At 33.8% G+C, this 22,367-nt stretch overlaps 1 protein-coding gene and 1 long non-coding RNA gene across 4 annotated transcripts in view; one reads left to right on the top strand and one right to left on the bottom strand.

The window, feature by feature from the left end:
- Positions 1-2,729: 2,729 nt before the first annotated feature.
- LOC148959267 (uncharacterized) lies at positions 2,730-20,802 on the bottom strand. Of its 2 annotated transcripts, XR_016144166.1 has the most exons (4): positions 20,030-20,802; positions 11,009-11,910; positions 5,281-5,382; positions 2,730-4,975 (listed from the first exon to the last, which is right to left on the bottom strand). It is a non-coding gene; the product is annotated as an uncharacterized LOC148959267 (long non-coding RNA). The 2 variants fall into 2 exon arrangements; XR_016144167.1 differs by lacking the exon at positions 11,009-11,910.
- Positions 11,025-22,367, top strand: part of LOC135694073 (tubulin polyglutamylase TTLL5) — a 35,879-nt gene continuing 24,536 nt past the window's right edge. For both annotated transcript variants that reach the window (XR_010517102.2, XM_065212747.2), the window contains exons 1-15: positions 11,025-11,143; positions 12,094-12,200; positions 13,380-13,462; positions 14,804-14,910; positions 15,348-15,411; positions 15,629-15,695; positions 16,003-16,085; positions 16,539-16,608; positions 17,226-17,310; positions 17,824-17,925; positions 18,618-18,709; positions 19,193-19,300; positions 20,896-20,977; positions 21,476-21,537; positions 22,059-22,135. Coding sequence is in view for 1 of the 2 variants with exons in the window: in XM_065212747.2 (XP_065068819.2) it covers positions 11,028-11,143; positions 12,094-12,200; positions 13,380-13,462; positions 14,804-14,910; positions 15,348-15,411; positions 15,629-15,695; positions 16,003-16,085; positions 16,539-16,608; positions 17,226-17,310; positions 17,824-17,925; positions 18,618-18,709; positions 19,193-19,300; positions 20,896-20,977; positions 21,476-21,537; positions 22,059-22,135 (1,305 nt within the window). In the remaining variant the exon portion in view is untranslated. The remainder of the gene's footprint in view (positions 11,144-12,093; positions 12,201-13,379; positions 13,463-14,803; positions 14,911-15,347; positions 15,412-15,628; positions 15,696-16,002; positions 16,086-16,538; positions 16,609-17,225; positions 17,311-17,823; positions 17,926-18,617; positions 18,710-19,192; positions 19,301-20,895; positions 20,978-21,475; positions 21,538-22,058; positions 22,136-22,367) is intronic.

The raw sequence follows: 22,367 nt of genomic DNA, 5'->3' as shown, positions 1-22,367 counted from the left end.
GCGTTCTGTCCTTTTCTGTTAGGTTGAAAGATACCGTAAATTAAATAAGAGTTGCTAATGTATTTAGGAATGGTTTTAAGATTGTAAAAAGTCTTTATTGATACCTTAGTCGTAAATTTTGTAGATATAGAAGAAGAGTGAACGAAAGAAACATATTCATTTTGCTCTTTTCTCTTCTTCTCGATTCTTAGGTCTTCCTTATTGTCGTTATCATTGATGGGTTTTTCTACAAAAATTAGGGTGATGCGAATTTGATTCTTGAACTTTTAATACATATTGGCTGGATATATTATAATTTTGGTTTTTGCTAAAAATTTTAACAAAAATAAAGAAAGACATCTGCTTACCTTGAGAAGAAACTTAGAGTCAAATCATATTTTTTGACCATTGGCAAAAAATTTCACCTAATGATACAGAGGTTTTGTCTTTTTAAAAAGATCTTTTATCTTCTCTTCTTGTGTCTTCTTAAAAAGTTTGCAGCCCAAATAAAAAACTTAAAAATGACAAGAAACTGCCATTTTTGACATAGAAAATAATGTCTCTTGCGAACCACAGAAAATTATTTACGTTCTGATTGTTCACTGACTTGAATCACAAGCAATGATGCTGTTGATGATACAAAACCGAAATGATACTTTTTAAAGTGAGAGAATTGATAAAATGACCAAAGAAATAATGGATGTACCCAAAGTTGATAAATATCAAGATTTCTATTCCATTACCAAGACTATCCATTTTAAATTGTCTAAGAAAACAAGAACACAAAACACATTATCTGGCATAAATTAAAGAGTTTTAGTGTTAGAATCACCATTGGGTTTAAGATTTATAATTCCTTTCTAAATTCAGTTTAATCCACCAGCATCTTTAACGGTATGTAGTTCAATAACCTTCAGAGGAACGGATGCATGTTTTCTTTTTACCTATACTTAATATGACCAGTGCAATTTTTTTGCGTTTTCGTCAAGCAGAATACAGCTATTTTATGCTCTAGATGAAAATATTTCGCTAGTCATAACCTGTCGAGACATTACTAGCAGTATTACTAGCTATCTTTTATCTTTCAATTATTTGCTATTTTCCCAGTTGTAGATCGAGATAGCCCAGTCAGAAAACCGCAAGTACATGACCGGCATGGTTGTCCAGTCATTTTTTATTTTCCTGTAAAAGCAAACATTTGCACTCAAGGTTTGAATCTCATTTCAACCAGTTTCGCTTTGAAAATCCATATGCTTAACATCATTTTTAATAATACTCATTTTATATCATCTAAACAAGTGCTTGAAATTTATTTTGAAAGTTTTGCAAATTAAAAAGCAACTTTCTAATTCTAAAGGGCCTAATATTGGTATCAGAATTCAATTTTTTTTCAGATATGGTAGCTTCAGAATACAGATACATCTCTGACAAAAATCCTTCAGCGAAGATAATTACCAACCTTGAGTATAAACCTGTCAATAGTCTTGAGAAAATCTCACATATATTGATGTAAAGGTATATATTTTAAAATAACCCCAAAACAAAGTTAAGGAATTTGAGAAAAATGACAAACTGTTTTCTTATTTTGTACTGAGTAACCCCAAAAGAGTCATGATGCAAGATTTTTGCAATGGAGTTAATATTACAAGCCTAATCAAATCTAGCTAGCTTATAAATTCACACATGGCTCCATTGATGGAGATCCTTTTGTGGTTAAAAAATGATTTTAAGAGTATGATACAAAAAAGACAATGCTGTATTTTCACGCCCTTAGCAGGATATTGTCAAGAATGATAACATATTACAAACAAGCTAAGCACGATACAGTCGACAAAGGCAAGAGGAATTCAGCCATAGCTGTAAAGAAAATAGAAGATTTGTTGACATTTTTCCAATTGAATATTGTTGATAACAATTTAAAAGAATGGAGTAATTTCTTAGCACTAGATAAAAAAGATAACCAGGGCCATTGTTTCGTTAAAATCAAGAAACGCCCTAGACTCTTTGCTATAAGCTATAATTTTCGACCTGTGTTCAAAGCATCAGAAAAGAAACAAATTTTGAAGGAGGATGGTGTCAAATTCTGTGGCCTTTGTTTTGCTGTATAAACATTTTAAAGTGTGGTAAATTAACAGGATTAATTTACTGAGACAATTAAAGATTTACACAACTTGCCCTGTTGGCAATACTAGTCATCTGATTCATTGAAATGAAAGATACTCTGAATGTTTGCAACATGAACGAAAATGAACAAAATAAATCTGTCATCACATCTCATAGTAAATTATATTTAATGTTATACATTGTCAATAACTACAGTTATGTTAGAGTGGTCTGGAAGCATTGGAATTAATTTACTACTTGGTTATTACTTAAATCTTAGTATTTGTTTTTTTTTAGAATTTTTGATGTTTCAAAGAAAGAGATGCTTGAAAATACTAAAAATTAATTTATATGAAAACGAGTTTAGAATAGTAAAAAGACATGACTGAAAGTAAGAATATATGAAACGAATAGCTTTTTTATATTTGCCCTAGTTATAAAAACTCAGATTAATCTTCGATTAAACTTTTTTTGGTAACTTAATATTTTAGGCTCTTAAGTAAACATGAGTATAAGCTAAAATGAATGCTTTCTGCTGTTGAATGATTACTTGCAAATCAGGCTAAAGTCAGTTTTGTAACTGGTGACTGGATTTTTTTACTTATCACTCATTTTCCTGTAAAACCGTTCATTATATTTCTTCGTAATATTTCTTCTAATTCGGTAAAGGTTTGCTCTGAACATCTCAGTCAGTGTATAACGGGTCGGTTAAACAAATAAATTTGTTTGCATTCAAAGAAAATGCGTTGCGCAAACCATTAAGGTGCTTAAAGAAGTGTCCGTGAAAACAAGTAGGTAAGTGTATAATCAGGATAAATTGTTCTATATTTTTTATGATTAATGATTTGGCAAATCCTAATTATTGCTACAACTTCCAACTAAGATGAATTTTCGGGGACGGTGTTGTATATGTGAAGCCTTGCAATTTTTCTTCCTCTTTTACTTTGAAGAATTGTTAAGCTCTGTTGTTGTTTGTTCCAATTAGATTTGGATCCATTGGGCTGTATGGCTTGGCTTTCTCCGTATGTGCTATACAGACTAGGAGAGACGCTAGAAAAATTGATCGCTTAAGCTGAAAACAGAATTCAGATAAAATGAAAACATCAATGTAGAGAAATCTCAAATCCATCAATTCTGAAAACTATTTTAACAAGTACATTTCACGTTGAACTGTTCTTCGAGATTTATGTAAGGGCGTAAAAAGGTTTTGGAAATTTAGGAGGACTGCCACTTTTACCCCTTGGTCTGAAACTTTTTCAGAATGTCTCAAAAGAGCAAGAGATGTTTGGAAATAATCAAAATTATGTTCCTGGTATGTGCCCCCCCCCCCCCCCCGGGGCTTTCTAGATGCAAGAAGGTTAGTTTCGTGTATGCTAGATTCGAAATGTTTCACGATGTTCTTTAGAAGTAACTTCTAGCGGACTGAATCTACTAGATCTCAACGTAAGAGAAGATATTCCACATCTACACTGAAGCGAATCAACGTCAGCATCGAGATGGATATTGTACAATGTCTTTGTAACTGAGGCCCATCCCAATGTCTGATCGAGGTTTCTGCACAATCATCGCCAAACGTACGGTTTGGTGCGATTTTATCTTATCTCCTCCAAGATACTAAAATCACTTATCTGTTGCATTCTTAAGAGGAGCAGTGTCACGACACGTTGTTATGACGTCGAAATAAGAAGATTTGATCTTTGGGAGACACTGCATGGCAGATCAGGGCTGTGCGGTAACAGTGCATGAGCCGGTGTAATCTTTTTCGAAGTTGTGGCGTTACAGCCTGGTTGATTTAAATAATACTTTTGTTGTGTGAGTCAGTCTTCCTAGCTGTCCTTTGCGCTGTCATGGCAGACAAGAGCTGGTCATGCAGAACTACCGATGGGTTTAAATTTCAAGAGAATAGTTGATAAAAATGTTATAACGAATTTTTTCTCCCATATCTTTAGGACCAAGATGCTTTAGACCTTTTTAAAGTTGACTGTTTGATAACGAACATCAATTAACCAACAAAGGTGTTATTTTGAGAAAATTTTATTACTACAAAACTACTTTTGAAACGTCAAAAAATGAAACCGAGGCTCTTTAAAGATGAGTCTTTTGTAGGAGATGAAGCGTTTTTGAAATCTTGTAGCTTTTGACAATAAAAGGCAATGTTTTTATTTGCTTGCTTAGCTTTTCATATAATTAGGATTTATGATGTTTTTGTTCGCTTTCTTAATTCCTTTTGTACTTTAAATTCTTGATGATTGTGTTACATCTGATTTATCACTGCGCATTTTTTCTTTTCTCATTGCACATTTCGAATATATCACTGCAAAACTGGTCATCACTCTGTATATCTTTTGCGTGCTGTTTCTATTCTAGTCATTTTATATGACAGGTCATTGATCCATTGGATCACATTATTGGAGACTTACCGGATAAAACTGCGTTTATTTCCTGAACACAGAGCAATGAAATAGCTACCAGGCCATTTATTATGAAATTTTGAGCATTATAATATCATCTCAAATGTAAGCAAATCCTGAAAAAATATCTTTGATTCTGAAGTTATTCAAAAGCTACTTTTCTCAGTGATACATTTTACGATAGAATACGACGTTTCATTTTACCAGTAAAAATCAAAGTAAGTAGCTCTTTTCTTCCTAAGAAGCGATTTGGGGAAGAAACTACTGTCGTGTCAACCATAGTTTAAATTTTCATGGCTATCGATATGCTTGCTCATTTTTTCGTTCAATGCAATACTTTGATTAAACACCTTATTACCATTCTTGGTCACAAATTTTTCATAACTTTGCGAGCGCAATTGGTTCTTTCGCCTCAAGTCCAGCCAACAAGATATCAAAAAAGATATTGAAAGAAACGAAGTACATGGCTCTTCCATTGAAGCCTAAAAGAAAAACAGAATAAAACATTTTACTTCACAACTACTTTTAATTTTGAAAACTTTTGCAAAAGATAGGGAAAAAGATTTTGGAGCTGCATTTTAATCCCTTTCGTTTTAGGAGCCTTATTCAACGTACTTAACTTTTCATGATCATTTTTTCAAGGTTTTAGAGGTTCATATTACATTCTATAACCTTTCCACGAGCAATTGATTTTCTCGATACTTCTAGTAAACACTAAAACAAGAATACCTGCACACAGAGAGAACAATTACTTGATTATAACATCAGGCGTGAAACTCGAACTCACAACTTAGAACCTTCCTGTTCGATACACCAGAGCGTGTGCACCTCTGCTTTTTATACTGCATCGAGAACTATTTGACAGACCGGTATAAAGTAAGTTTCCTTTCTGAAAAAAAAACAAATATTGATTTGAATTCTAATCTAGTAATATTCCATACAAATTATAATTCTCTAGATAAAACATATGAGACAAAATTGTAAATCTGACAAAAAGAAAACCATGCGCAGTTTAATTTTGATATAGAATATAAAGAATATAAAGAATATATAGAATATAAAGAAGTAAACATGAAAACTGATAGAAATACTGAAAGTAAACAGCAAAGTACAAACGACAAGACGACTGACCAAAGTAGTTTAGACTATAAGAGGATAAACTAGCTCAGAAAGAATGTAATCACTGAATCATAAACCAAACTGAATTTGCTTGTTTCGATTTAAATCAAACATATAGAAAAGTGTTTATTAAATATATCCTAAGTACCAATGCATTATTCTTTGTATCCTAAGGCATCGATACCCAGTTATCCAATTCAGTAGTCTCAATTTATATTGGCCTTTCTACTGTAATTAAAATATTAGCAATATGAAATGCAACGAAATTTATAATTTCTTTGCAGCACAAAAACTATTTGCTACATTAATCTTACGAAAAGCAGGGAAGAGGGAGGAAATATTTTTGCAGATTAGCGTACACGGAAGATTACAGTCGATCAAGTGGTTGCTAATGAGATTGTAAAAATTTTGTTGGATTCAACATGACCCAGCCTTAGCACGTAAACAATGATTCTTGTGATCACCAGAGCCTTACTGGGTAGGACAATAAATGCAATCCAATCATTAAAATAGGATGAAAAAGTTGCGCTTAGATTCATTGTTGTTCTTCTTTTAATTTAACTGCTATGGATTACAAAAGTCACAAGTGAACATTTAAAGCAGCTAATGAATTCAAACCTTAACAACCTTTACATTGTTACGAAAGTCATCCTTTTTTTAGTATATGCAAATGGAAAGATGGCTATCCATAATGGCTATCCATAATGGCTATCCGTAATGGCTATCCATAATGGCTATCCATAAAGGCTATCAACGAGGCTATCCGACACAATATATCTCAAACGGTCACTGTGGCTCAAGGAGAAGCAGTAAAATATTTTAAGATTTATTTGAAAAATACCATTCAGGCAATATCTCGTTATGCTGTTGACTGCCAACAGCTTTATGCTTTTTCCTTCATAATTGTCTCAAAATCATATTTTTCTGATTTCTTTTTAACATGTGTGAATAAAGTAGTTTTTGCTTACTGTGCAAATTAGTTAAAAAAAAGCAAAAAAATCGGAACGAGGTCGAGGAAACATGGATTTTTATCGTAGCAATGGAAAGTTTTACGCAACTATTGCTCGACAAAACAGTAGAACGAATTTAAATAATTCCTTGATAGATATAACAATAAGTGCATCGAAAACATTTTTACTGTTGAAAAGACGCCTGAAAACAAAAAAAATGTTCCCCATTTTATATCATTATTTAAGCAAACAACCCATGTTTTCATAAGTAGTGCAATTATGGATTCGCAAATGTTACATACTCATTTGTTGTTATAAATCTGATAGTTTTTGAAGTTCAAGACAAAGCTGCAAGAAATTATCACTTTTGCTAAGCCTTAATATATGTTGTAAGTTTAAGCTGACTTTCCAGCTTGCTGACAAAGAATTTGACACTGCCAACCAGATCAGAAATCAATTTTCATAGGTGAAATTATAGCTTAACGCTTGAATGATTTCACTCCAATACGACTTTTCATCATGCTTTGATACCAACGACAAGAAATAATCCTTGCCTAGAAGAACGAAAAATATCCTTCTTAAGGTTCACAGGTGATCATCCTTCACTTGATTCTTAAATCCTACTCTTCTCAGCATTAAGTCCACATTACTCAATTAATTACCTAAATTTGAAACGCTCCTGAGATTGTGTGGATTATTTGTAGAAATCTATGATACAGAAGCTAAATAAGAAAGATAAAGTCGACGTTGGTTATTCTTTCAGTCTCTTGCGGCCTAGTCGTGCTGTAAACATAATTTGGAGTTGTCCCGCCTTCTTGGCTATGAAGATCATTGTGTGAATGCAATTATTCTGACCATACCAAAACCGATTATCGCTGTACGTTGATATTTGTCTCAACTTAGATGCGCAGTGTTTTGCGGCTACAAGGGGTGTATTCTTTTTCATTAGCAGACCTTAAATACTGCAATCAGACTAGTGTGTGAGATATCTTCTGAAGCAAGACACTAGAATTTTATCCGTTTAAGTGCGGATTTACTTATCAGCAAATCATGCTCTGAAATCGAAATGTTATTCCGACATTTGGCAAATGTTTTTCAAAGAGCGACATAATGAGATAAGCAAACTTTGCTAAACTAATTACTGCTTTTCCGCCCTTGTTCCTAAAAAATGTTGATATTCAGAAATTGTCGAAATCCTATTCAAAACCGAGATTGATTATCATGCATATTAAATCACACGACCGAATGGATATTGTTTTAGATAATCTTGCATCACCCGAAAGTGTTCATCCATATTTGTATACATTTCCAAACTCTATGACATCTCAGCAAATGCGATAACGGATTTCAATAAATTCGTCTGCCTTACTCAGCGTTTTCTTTAAAGGAGGGCAGGTCTGATCACGTTGGCCAGCCTATTCTCGATAAATTAGCCAAATCTAATCAAATCCCCTTGCGATTCCAATGTAACTCTATAAGCAGCTGTGATGAACTTTGAAGAATAAACAAAGGTCGTTTTCATGTCAACGATGTTAACAGAAAGCTCAAAGGAATATCTGATCGAGTGAAACTATGTTAATGGAATTATGTATATGATAGCGTAACTCGAATCCTAGTGACAAAACGAGGCTCTATATCCTCAGCCTCGATAACTCTACAGCACTGGTTGCATATAAGTAGACATCAAATGTTACAAATGTATCAAACACAAAGGTAACCCTATATTTATATATATACGATTAATCCTTCAAAAAATTATTTGGCATTCAACCAAAAACTGATATTTCAAATGCTCCGGAATTTTCAACAAAGAAAATATCAATTTCTCTAAAAAATTTCCACCATAAAAACTGCTAGAAAATTTTCATTTGAGGAATGGCAAGCGCAATGTATTTCAGAATTAGTGCATTCGACAAGACTATGAATATAGTCAGTAAATTCATAAGAGCAACTAAGTCAATAAAGTGCTAAAGTGGTATCATTAAAATCTATTGAACACAAATCAAATAAAGGTAATTGATAACACAAGGGCCTGTGCTGGTCTCAGTCGATCTCGAATAGCTAATGTTTTTCTCTTTTTGTCTAGCAGCATGCTATTCTTTCTTATAGAATAAATAGTCGAATTTAAAATTGAAGAATATATTTCACTTAACAATTCTATTCAGGGTTAAAAATCATATTTTATTGAAGAAAAAAATTCTGCTGATGAAGGTTTTGTTTAGAATCAGAAAAAAATGGAAAAAATGATTATTTTGCGAACGAATCACTTTGTGGTACTGAACGCGAGTACTTGAATGCTGAAAGTTTGTCCTATAAACTTATCATAATTTCTTGAATGAGTGTCTTTAAGAAGCAAATCACTTCATGAAAATCTGCTACACCTTTGTTGAAACTCCTATTGTTTCATTTGAAAATCCCTGGAAACCCTTTTGTGTTTATGGAAATCTCATACGCCGTTGGCAAGAGCTTTTTACCCCTCGAGCGCCCTTCCCTTCGAATGAATGCCAACTGAAGAACTTTATGAGTGCCCCTGTACTGCAACGTGAATATGTTCCTTGTTTTTAAAGAGGACAGCAAGGATAATGTCTTTAATAATCACGAAGATATTTATAAAGACTTTTAGTAGAGAAATTCTGAACTAATTTGAGTTAACTCATCCAACAGATTTTACAACAATCTAGTATTAAATTTGTTTCTTATAATATGAAACCTATATCGCTGAACATAGAAAATTTAAACTTATTTAGCCATACAGACAAAACTGTCAACAACTTATTAGCCTCTCCTTGTGAATGAGACCCCCCTTTGAAGAAATAAAAACATACAACTTGCCCTGAGAAGTTCGGAATTGTCTAGTTTCCAAACTGCTCAACCTGATAGTCATAAATAAGCATAATTAATAGTCGTAAATTAGCATGATTAATTATTTCAAGTAAAGGGTTAGGGTTGGGGTTAGGTTTAGGGTAAATTAATTACGTCATGAGGTCGAGCAATATGGAAACTAGACAACTTCGAGAGGTTCCAGCCCCTTGGAGTTCTACTTTCCACCAGGGTAGCCTCATAATGGTGTTTCTGTTTTCAAAATGTTTGCGCGGCAACATTCAATTCAACTCAACGCAGTTACACGCAGAGGTTCGTTCGCAACGGACCGATCTGTTGTATCAACAGACAGACTGGAGGACTGAATAATTGATGTTTCTCTTACACTTGCTTAAATTAGCATTTGCTGGTCATAGATTCTTATGAATTCCTTTTTTGATATGTTTGGTAGGTATGGTTTTTGTTCAATCAATATGATACCACCAGTTACGAATATGCAGATTAATAAGAAGCTCAAAAAACAACAAGTGGGGTATGAACTAAATAAAAGGGAAGTGGAATAAATGCAAGTTAGTGACCCTGAAAACTTTAGGCCTAAGCAGATTAAAACATTATTGAAATGGAAGAATCAATCTAATCTTTAAGGAGGATTGATATTTAGAAGCCAGTAACAAGAAAATCAACGGAGGATATATTTTCGTAGCCAGGCCCCCTTATTTTCACCATGAATAAGAAGAATGCATATCAAATACTAAAAGTGTGCTTCAAGTTAGGCAAATAAAAATTGAAAATAATTTTCGAAAGCTTATGATATAATTCTGTTAACAAAAATTAAAGGATGAAAATGTACACATATTTGCTAAATCAGAAAGATTGCTGCTTTGAAGAATGTAAATAAAGATGATGATATGGTAAAACAATTTCAATCCAATAATTTTTATCAGTTCTCTTATACGATCAACTGCATAACAACATCAATTGAACTATTTCCTATAACCATAAAAATATAATCTTAGGAAAGGAAGTTTGAAAAGCAATTTACATTTATTAACTTATCCCATTTTAAACTTATCCCTGTATGAAGGTATAAAATTGCAATGACATGAAAAATTGAAATGCTTCCTTAACCAAATATGATAACTTTGTTAGAAAAAGCTCCCCAAGGAAGTAAAATTTGGAAAATTTAGGACAAGGTTTATTTACTTGTTATCATTTATTTGTGCTGTGTGAACTTATTGTGTGGACATGATTGAGGTGTTGCAAATGTCTCTATATCTGTCATATCACCAAGAGCTCCTATGAAGGGAGATGTTAAAAACCGGTTTGGAATCTAAAGATGGCCCAATAAAATGCCTTTAGAAAATGTAAAATTTTTGTGTAACTTTGAAGATATTTGACAAAATTTATCAGGGCACTGGGCTCAAAAACATGTCTGGTTTTTCAGTGTCCTGGGCAACTTACTACAAATTGTAATTAGATAGAGCATATTGTATCCATTGATCTTTAGCTTTGTATCTTTTATTAATATATCTTTGGTTAATTTGTATTTGATAAATTATAAACATGTTGCTGAATTACATGAATTTGAGTTTGAAAATGTATGCTGTAAAATTATGAATGAAATACCTTTATTTAGAACTTGTCCATGATAATGAAGGAAGACAGTGAATATGAGGATGATGGTACTGTCTCAAATGAAATAATAAAGTGTGTTTCAGAAAACTGTCAAAATGCTACAACAGGAGAAAAGGAAAATAAAAGGTATATCACAACAAATAACTTTACATTGTGAATTTTTGACTCTTTAAATAAGATGTAAAATATTGGAGATTGGGCTGAATCCTATCACCACACAAATTTATGCTTTGGTGACAAGTAGTTAAGCAGTTAGACTGCTTGACTGCAATACATTAAAATCATCATTTAGATGCTTTCCTCTTGTCATTGTCATAGCAGATTAGAATCCAGTGACTTGTTCAGGAGATGAATCATGCCCGTCTTCCAGACATCCACTAGTCCCCATTTCAGGGTCATTGCACATGCGCATTATCACTTGAAGCCCTGACGGGAAGTTCAAGAGTTGGTTACAGACAGAACAGATGTGCGAACACTGTTATTAATACGCTTGTGCTATGACCCTGCAACACTGATTGGTTTAAGACAGTTTTGTTTCAAAACAAAGGACTGAAGGTTTTGTCCCAAGCACTGACAACATTAGAGAGGCTTTAGGTAACTTTGGGTGAGGCTTTATACCTTGGGCAGTTAATATTTGCAAGGCAAACTTTAAAAATTGAGCAAACCCTTTACAGTAGGCAAACGGTAAGCTATTTTTCAACATTCTAATGAATTTCTCAAATGAAACTTTAATGCAGCTTATATCTTAAAGTAGTTTCAGAAGCAACAGGGTAATAGTGGAAATCTAAATTTTTCTCACATTTGTAGTCCCTTAGACAGGATACTTTCAAGGAAGAGTCATCAATCTAATTATTTCAATTGGGTGTCCTGTTGTTACCCATGCTTCAATTTTCCTACAAAAAAACAAAATACAATAGCATGATTTCAAGGGGGGGGGGGGGTTGGGTCAGCTTGTTTAATCATTTTTCTCCACACAAGAGTCTGAAATTGTTCATTAAATGGCAGAGGGATATCTTCTTATTCAAAATATTTATACTATTATTTCCATTTTTCTGAGCTCTTTGATAATTTTTCAGTTACTCAATGCTGCTTTGGAGTGGTACAAAGAAAAGGACACCATTGGTGAATTTCTCAGTTGCATCCCTTCTGGTTGGAGCACCTTTTAAAGAATATGAAGTGATCAGTGAGTTTTTGAGAACATTTGTTAATTTAAATTGCTTGGTTTTATCACCAGCTGGCAAAATAGATTTTATTTATTTTGAGGAGGTAATACAGTCAAATTTATTTTGCAATCTTTTCTACAAATACAAGAGACAAAATTTCCAATTATTTGAGATAAAAGCAAGGAAGTTAAAAATATTTTTTTCATTGCAAGGGACAGCAAAAGCTCTTTAGGGTAGCGGGTGGGAAAAAATGGAGATTTAAGGGTTAAAAATAGAATGTTGAAAATGCTGGAAATTGGTTTTTCTTGTGGAAAAGAATATATTTTCTTTGTGCATCTGTGCACCCTCTGTGTGCCAACAAGCTGGCATTCTTTAGGGAGATGATATCAGGCTGAAAAACTAGGGAGTTATGTATAAATATTTATTTGGTATGGCAAAATTTGAAAATAGCAATAGTCAGTATTCCAGAACCATTTCCTTGTATTTTTTCAAAACTAAGAAAGTGTATGCCTGTATTTTTAAGATAAAAATTTGTCTAACTACTTTACATAGAGAAAGAGAAAAATGCCAAATTTTGGGTCCCGATTCCAAACTGTATCAAGTTTATGGCTGTTCTAAAATTGGATCAAATTCTGAAATTTTTTCTCAATGGCAGCCATCATAAGTAATGATGACACTCTCTTATTAACCTGTAGGACAAGATAGTATTAATCTTTTAAAGAGTATGGTAATAAGAGGACTGCCTGTTTCAATTTTTGAAGAGCCATTTCTTTGATACCCTGCTTTATGTATGTCTTTTGTGGCTATGAACAAACCATTTGTTTTAATTTTGAATTTTTAGTTCAATGCAAATTTGCCTAGAGATTGTGCAATGCACATGAGTTCAATGTCTAAATGCAGAATCTTTTGGCAATGCAGAGGAGTTCAATGTCTAAATGCAAAGGCCAGATGTCTAGAGACTATTATGTGACTCTGTCCTTTTCATGCCACCCCATCTGAAAAGGCAGAAAAAATGTTTCAAACCTTTTATGGTCTTTGAACTTTTCACCTTAAAGACAAGCAGCATTAATATTTGCAATAGAAAATAAATAAATCTAATATAATTTCTAATGTACTTTGGTGTTAATAACATCATGCTTACAGATCATTGATGTAAAAGATATGATTTATGTCAAATTGTATTTGTCTTTTTCATGCAGAACAGTACCATATGACTTTTAAATTTGTTCGGACAGAAAGCAGAATTGTGAGAAAAATTTTGGCAGCACATGGATACAAAGAGGTATGTGCTGTGGGAATATTTACTTAAATCTAAAATATGTATTGAAATATTTTACAATGCAGTGGTAGGAAAAATAGCTTCTTGCTAAAGAAATTAATCTATGTTTAGTGGGCTAGTTATCTGAGTAATGTAATAGGCACGAGGATTCAATGATTAAAGCATTATTTAAAACATCAGCCCATATTCCTTTGAATCACATTGGAAAAAGTGTCAGATGTTTGTAAAGGTTTTTGAATATTTTTGAGCAAGGGTTAAGTTCCTTGAATTTCAGAAGGATTTGTATTTGTGGTCTGTTTATGTCCTTAAGAAGTGATCAGATAATATTGAATTAGATCTTTCACATTAAAGAAAGGAAGCTGAAGCTTGAGAGATTATTTGGATAGAGGTAAGCTATCTTGAAAGAGAAACTGAGTTTCACTTGATTATCTTGATATCAACACAAAGGGTCTTGTGATTAGTATCTGTGTGTGGAAATCGAGATGTATGCGCATTTGCCACACAGCAAGCAAGTCAAAGCCCAGTAGGTGCAAGAGAAAACACTGTGTGTCAAAATTAATATTGAGGCTTAGAAGATCTTCATGTTGCTTCACTTTAAAGCTGCCGAAAAGAAATAGCTATGAGAAACAGTAATTACTAACTTATGATATCAGAGTTTCTATTAAGATTATCTATGTCGTTAATGAATAATTGATAAACCCAAACAACAAATTAGATGCAGACCTCTTAGTTTATGTTTGGATTGGTTGTTTGTATTGCATTTTTGCTTGGAATGAATGTGTATTACGGAAATAAAATTGCTTAAAGGATACCGATGCATAGCTAATGGAATTTTTAAGTACCTCATGTAAAGAATCTACGTATGACTGTGTGGATACATGTTGTGAGCAGCTTACAGTGACCATTGTAATAAATCCAAGTAAGGTCAATACATGTTTCAACGTAGGACACTGTGTTCTAAGAAAACTGTTACGGCATATGCAATAAACAGATTTTACCTCCAAACAAATCATAACCTTGTATTCTGTAGATTCCTTTTAATCTCGAGTGTTTCCTCGTGTCAAGGTACTCTCGTAACACAATCTGAAATTCTAGATTCTAGAAAGCGATACCTCATTGTACCTCATGGTTCGATACTGGGGCTTTTATTGTTAGGATCTTTCGCAATCTTTTCATTTTTATGCAGGATATGTTTTTGTTTCAAACAGTTATTAAGTAATGTATTTCAAATGAGAACTTATTGCTAACTGACTGTATAGTTGAAATAAAGATTTGCCTACGATATTAGACTGTTTTGGTAATGTATGTGTTATGATTCAAAGTTTCTGCATCCTTCTTTCAAAGGCCCATCCTCATAGCAATAACTTCAACCTGCTGTGGTCTGGTGGCCATTTTAGACCGTACACAATACGAGGCCTTAGAGAATTTCAAAAAGCCAATCACTTCCCAAGGTAAATATATATTTTAGGTGTGATTTATGAGTTGCGTTTAAAAGAACGCTTTTGTAAAACAGCCAAAGCTTCATAATTGCTGCCAAATGTTTTCAATTCATCATGCAGCTTAGATTTATTTTTTTCTTTAACGTTGGTGATACAGTACAATTTACAATTGCATTATTTTTAATTTTCCTTCCTTTCATACTTACATTTCATATTTTCTATCTAAGATATGTTATGGGCTTTGGTTATTAAGGTGCATTTTTGTGATGGCGTTACAATGTTTAAGATGAACAAGTAGGCACTTTGATCAGTAGGGATCTTGTTTTCGAGCTTAACTTTGCCTCCTCTCCAAAGTGATTGGCTTGTGTCTATAACCTGTTTCTCTGCAATCCTATATTGCCTCATTTTTGCCACGCATTTGCATTTTCTTTCTCCTTTTCATGTTTCAGGTCTTTTGAGCTCACAAGAAAGGACAAACTCTACAGGAATGTTCAAAGAATGCAACAATGCAAAGTATTTAAATTATTACAATTTTCATTAATTATTTTATTGATTTTGTAAATTTCGTCTTATTTTAACCTTGGATAAGAACGTCCTTAGAATAGCAGGCTTGTTTGGCCGCTTGTTTATTTCATTGTTTGTTTGTTTATTGATTGGTTTATATGTTTCAGAATCGGCTACACACGCCATCAAAGTCTTAGTGCATTGCTAACAATTTTTCTTTTTCAAGGGAACTCGACACTTCGACTTTATTCCGACATTTTTTGTGCTGCCATCTGAAAGATCAGAATTTCACAGTATGTTTCATCTTTTCATGTTCGCACAAACTCTTAGTTATAGATATCTGGATGGATAACATAATGTACTTATGATGTGACAAAATAATTGCATATTTGCATCAATCATTTGTAGAACATATTCCAGGTCAATGATGATTTAAAGGAGAAAGATTTCGACCTAACAATCTGTTAGCAAGAAATTTTCAGATCCCTTATAACAGTTAAATGTTTTCATTCATTAAAGTAATTCAGTCAATACCGACCAGGTAACAAACACGACTGTTTGCTTGTTCCTTTCCAACAAAAATACTAAATTTCATTTTAGGTGCTTTTCTAAAAGACAAAGGTCCTTGGATTGTCAAACCAGTTGCATCTTCAAGAGGACGAGGAATTTTTCTCATAAAAGATGTATGTGCTTGAAATGTTTATTATCTGCAAATGTAAACTCTACCAAAGACAGGCCATATGCTTCTTCGTGTATTGAAACGACCCTTCATGCTTGCCTATTAGTTAGTGGGCTTGGAGATGGCAATACTAAGTATTGTTACTAGTTACTAAGCATTGCTGAAATATTGAATAAATCGTATATATAATTTTTACAATAGAAGACATTTCCCAATCATCATGCAGTTACTAACACCAATTATTAAGCTGTACGACCACCGTTTTCTTTGATTTCCAGTTACCCCCTTTAATGCCAAGACCTGTCGCACAATAAACTTAACGAAGGTGAATTAGGGAAGGGGGGTCTTCATATAAGCCTCCTCCCTTGAATATAAAAGTAACGGAAAAATGAAAGTTTTTTAAGTTGCTGTGAAATGTATGAGTTAGCTGTCACTCTTGCTGTCTACACTTCTTTAGGCAAATATGGTTCCTTATGACGAACAAGTGCTGGTTTGCAGATACATCGAGAGCCCATTGCTGGTTGATGGTACATATTCTTTTCCATTATTTTAAAGCAACTTTATTTCCTTCATAAGTTCTGCATCAACAAAGAGTGGTATCTATACAGGCGGCGTAACGTAGTTTGGGGCACCTAAGCTCGATAACTAAGGCTCCCCGGCCAAACTGGGCCCCGAGATTATATTCATATATTCATAACCATGTCTTAAAGACTTCGCCCAAACTCATTTTCAAAAACATAAAAAAAAAAGCAAGAAGGCTTATCAACTAAAGCTTTTATAATTCAGATCCCCCTAAAAGATAACGAGAAAGGTTATCATATTTGCATCTAGGGCACCCTTGGATGGGACTTTCTTTCAGTTCGTAAATAGGGGCCCCATCTCAGTTTTTTTCTTAGGACCCCAGATGTCTCTTTTATGCCACTGATCTATATTCAGCAATTTAAAACTTATTTTTTAAGGTTGATAGAGATAATTAATTAATTTTTGGTTGATATGGCTGTTTTCAGATAATACTATGTTCATACAAAACAATAAAAATCAAATGAATGCGTACTTTGATTCTCACAAAATACCTTATATGGCACATTTTAGTCAATTCGATAATAAGATATTTTGCATTAAATGTGCTTTCCTTCATTTCTAGGTTTCAAGTTTGACTGTAGAATATACGTTGGTGTGACGTCATTCGATCCATTAACTGTATATATGTACAAAGAAGGATTAGCAAGGTATTCTTGAAACTTAGCATTCGAGAACATGTGGTCAGTAAAACGATTGCACATTATTCTGTGGTCCCGTATCTAATTCCTTTTGCACTCTTTTTTTGTCTTTCTTTCGCCCTGTGATTTCAAATCCTTTTTTCTGTTTACCTATTCGATAACCTTCCACTAAAGCATTTTTCTATTATTTTCTATCTGTCAGTAGCTCTGGTATCCAATGCACCTTTATAACGGACCACTACTTTCTATCTTTGACTGCTGTCATTGTATTTAGTTGCTCTTTTTACAAACTACGTCAACAGTTGCTAGTTGACCTATCTACTTTATCTCTGTAACTTTCTGTCTTTAAAGACTCATTGCTAACAATGGGCCTTTGCGAGCGTGGCGACGGTCCAAACAATGGCAGTAATTGATTTTAGACAGTCTAAAAATGCATTATGGGATGCTTACGTAGCGCAATGGCTCATTGTTAGCAATGAGTCTTTAACAGATCTTTTTTACCATTACCTTTCTTATTTCCAGGTTTTCAACTGTCAAATACGAAAAGAATTTCAACAATATTCGAAATTTGTGGATGCATCTGACTAATTACAGCATACAAAAAAATAACGAGAACTATATCAGGTAAACTGTCATTATTTTTTCATCAAATAAGCTTTTCATCATGTCCATCTTTCAATAAATGCAACATCAAAGGCTTTAACCTTTGTCAAAATACGGTTTTGAAGACAGCACGCTAAGATTCAACGCGCAGTTAAATGTGCTTGTTTGAACTGGCATGTTGTGTTTATTAATTTCTGACCAGAGCCTCGAACTGCGTACAGGCCTCATTCACAACTCCGATGATACTGCTGCGTAGCCCACTGATCAATGACTAAGCCTTCATATAGCGGATACCAGTGACGCCAAATTTGCTATCCGTTGTAGAAAATGCTGAACTTTTTGAATAAGGCTCTAAGGTGTATTGTTTTCTAATTATTCACAACCTACTCCGCCAATAACCACACAATATTTTAGTTAAAAAGTTGTGACCTTTAGGCAGAGTGTAGTTGTACATATAGCTCATGAGCCTCTCGTAATTCGTTCAAAATCCCAAGTAATGCTAGCTATTAGTATGTCTGTAAGCGCAGTAATTGTATTTAGAGTCATATGAATCCATTAACAATTCACCTTTTATTCTAAATACATAAAATATATGGTTAATTAGTCACTAAATGAAATCCCAACTCGGTTTTGAGTTATAATCTTTATTGTCGCTTTTGACTCTTTAGAAACAGATTCTGGTTTAAAGCTTTTCCTTTGATTCTTGTTTTAAGGTGTGATGATCCGGATGTTGATAATTATGGAAGTAAATGGAGTTTCAGTGGATTACTCAGGCATCTCAAAAGCAAGGGCATTGACACGAAAGGTATCTATTCCTTAGGAATCCATAATATAAATCAAACCTAAATATGATATTGTGCAAATTACGTCATTATTTTTGTGTTACATTTGCTATCTGAATGTATTGCTGATTTACCATTGTATTTCTGTATAATTTCTGTATTCCTGTCCCTTTCTGTAATTATTATTTTTATTGCTATAGCCGTTTATTGCCTTTTAACATGAATTATGAAATTGCAAATAAGATTCTTGTGTTTCTGATTACAAGCAGAATTCTGCTCGCATTCGATCGTAATTTGTCAGTTCATGTTAATGGCGAAAAGGAGATATTTAGTTGTGAGATTATCTGATGTTTTGATAAATTTCAAATCATGATTTATCAGGCTACAAAATTCAAGATCTGTGCGTTAATTTTAGAAGTTTGATAGAACCAGATTGATAATTATTGACCTCGATTTCTGTCATGGTAAAAATTTGTAATAATACTCAAGACAATCTTGATTTTTAGCACTGATGAGCAGAATTGAGGACGTTATAGTGAAAACATTGCTGTCAGCTGAATTTTCTGTTGGAACTGCTTGCAGGATGTTCATACCTCATAAGAATTGTTGTTTTGGTATGTGAAGCCCTTAAGTTATTGCTACCATTAATAAACGCCAAGTTTATTCAGTAGTAGAATTAATTTAGAGCCTACAACTTAAGACAAAGTGAAAACTTTCGGTGTCATGTTGTTATTTGCTTTTACAAGCTGTAAAACATGCATCCTCAAACTCGCTGTTATTTATCAGGTAATGGAGACTGTTGCACACTTACCCTAGCTAGGTTCACACTAGACTTATAAATGTGGGTTCACACCCTAGGAATAAGCATGCGATATGAACCTGAAATATATGCTTATCAATTTTTGCTGAGCTTTTAGCGAGAAACGATAATTGTTACAGGATAACAGATATCTTGGCATCCAGACTTGCTCAAGCTTGTGCGCTGCTGAATGACGTAATTTGCAAATAAATTTTGGAAACTGCATTCCTTTAAGCTGATAATGATAATAATTGCTGTTATTTTAACCGTCTTATCGAAATTGAAAATGTTGTCCAGTAGATTCACCTTTTTAAACGCCACCCCTCAGTCTTTAGAACCATCTTTTGAGCTTGATATCGAGTGATTGTGCAGTGATGTTATTTACTACGCAGTATTCGGTATTAGGCCTTACCTATGCATGCCATATGGCTAACTGAATTTGGACTCAAAGCTGTAAGAGAACAACGGGGAAATACGGCTGCCTTTAGAACTGAAATTTGGCAATAAGGACTTTTATGCAAAAGTAAGAAAATTTTTGACAAACCTCCCGATGCCTCTATTGCATACCACTACATCACAAGGAATTACCAAACAGGCAAATAATTCTTTCTGAACTTGTGAACGGCAAGGTGATCTCTAATTTTGCTAAATGCTATTAAAAGACTCTATTTGAATATAAAAGCTTTCTAGAGTTTTGACGTTAAATAATTCATACCAAGAAGCAATCTTATTCAGTTAAAGTAAAAACGTTTGAAAATGCTCCCGCTGATTTCTGTTTGCCTGACTTCTTTTATAATGGGATTTCAAACCAGGTGGCTATCTTTCACCTAAAGAAGCAGGAAATTTTTTTTCTATGGCAGACAGCACTTTGCACCTTGCTCACATTGTCAACCCATAGTTTTAGGTTGGCCTTTTGTCAACCAAGGATTGAATGGGTAAAAGGGTGGCAACACTTTAGAGACTTGAGGTAGTAAGACAAGGAAGTAGTAACCCTGCCTCATTTACTGATGACCAAATGTTCTTGCTAACAAATATCTCTTTACAAAGAGATTGTATACTGGGCTCAACTATACTTGTGTTAGTAACAGTTTACACTTGCACCCGTTTTTACTTGCAAACATAGCAAAATGTTCCAGGAACAACCAGATTCTGTATTCTCAGGGATAACCCATTAAACTGTTTTGGAAGAGAAGTCTAACCAGATTGAATGCTTGGAATTCATACCTAGTTGAGCATGGATTTTGTGAAAAAGACCTTGCTCTTAACCAAATGCCACCCTTATGCCAATTACAACACAAGAGCTCTAACTCTTTAACTGTGACTACATGTTTAACAGAATTGCAAAGAAAGCCCCAAAATCTTCTGGTAATATGTCTGATAATGGTAATATTATTTTTCCGATTGATCCAGAACTTTATGGCTTTGATATTCTCATTGATGAAGACTTGAAACCATGGTTGTTGGAAGTGAACCTATCACCTTCTTTAGCATGGTAATGTAAATTAATTTCTAGCTTATATTTGTGATGAAATACATTATAACGAGGGGTATGGAGTCATATAACGGGGGGGGGGGCATATCTTTGGGCAAATTGTGCCCTACAGTGTTAAAGATACATATTATTATGTCTGTTAAAAATACAAATGTTTAGTTGCTACGCATATTTCTTTTTAAGGTCAGATGACTATGTGGCTATTAATGATTCACTTTCCTTTTTTTGGAACTATCTGTCACTAGTTTTCAGAGAGTTTGCCAGCCTCCCCGAATTCTAGATATTTTGACTTCAACTTGTTTACGGCACCCAGAGGTTTGATGCACTCTGATGCAGCAAGATAATTATAGGCATTAAGTCTATTGTACGCGCGATAGTTGTGATGCGCTGTCCTACGCTTTGTCGAATACGCGATTCAGATCAATGATGGCAAATTTGACGATCTTTTTCAGTTCACTCTGATTTATAGCATTCATGGAAAATTGTTTCTTTCCTTAGTGAATCGCCACTGGATTTGAAAATCAAGGCCAACCTGCTGACGGACCTTTTCAATCTAACTGGTAATGCTATTGAAAATTGAACCTTTAGCCTGAATTCTGTTTGTTAATAAATGTGGTTATCTTTCTGTTTTTAGCGATGGCTTGTGTACATGGCTTTTTGAAGGTGCATGGCTTTTTGAGGGTACATGGGGGGGGGGAGAACTTGGCTTGTTGGGAGACTTATATATGGCCTTGCATTTGGCTTGACATTTTTTTAAGGCGTTAATTTTTTAGGATGAATAAATAGTAAGTTGTGTAGAAGTCTAATAGAAGCAACATCCTGCTATAAGTTGACTAGAAAACTGTAGAAGTTGAAGTTTCCCAACCTTGGAATACATGGCTTATGAGGTATCTACCTGGCTGAAGTTGAGAAAGCAGGGTTAGCCACACACTATTTAAGCCATCCTTTAGTAGACAAAGGTTAATGAAGGGCATTGATCGTGCATCTGCCCTTTAGAATTCTTGGACTCTGGAGTCCTTTGACTAATCTATGACAGTGCTTAGAGAAGCATATTTGAAAACTGATTCTTTGTCTTGAATAGGGTTTATTGCAAAGGACCCAGTTACAGTCAAGCCAGATAGAAGAAAGAATTCGTTATCAGCACGCAGCCTTCCACAGGTAATGGCTAGTAAGGAAACAGTATTTGGTATTTAACTATTCATAAAGGTAATATAATAAGATAACTAGAGTGATAATTTAAATAAAAATAATAATAATAATTTATTAATATTATTGTTATTATTAATAAAAATAAAAAAAATTCAAAAGAATTGTAATGGGCAATTTTTGACAAAAAAAATTTTGTTTGATGAATTCGATCAATGATTTTAGCTTTGTAAATTGTAGATAC

The sequence above is a fragment of the Rhopilema esculentum genome, chromosome 10 (genome assembly GCF_057945365.1).
Source record: "Rhopilema esculentum isolate cy_ngs chromosome 10, ASM5794536v1, whole genome shotgun sequence".
Taxonomy (NCBI): Eukaryota; Metazoa; Cnidaria; class Scyphozoa; order Rhizostomeae; family Rhizostomatidae; genus Rhopilema; species Rhopilema esculentum.
The sequence above is the reverse complement of the archived record's forward strand: the minus strand, read 5'-3'. Positions and strand labels throughout refer to the sequence as shown.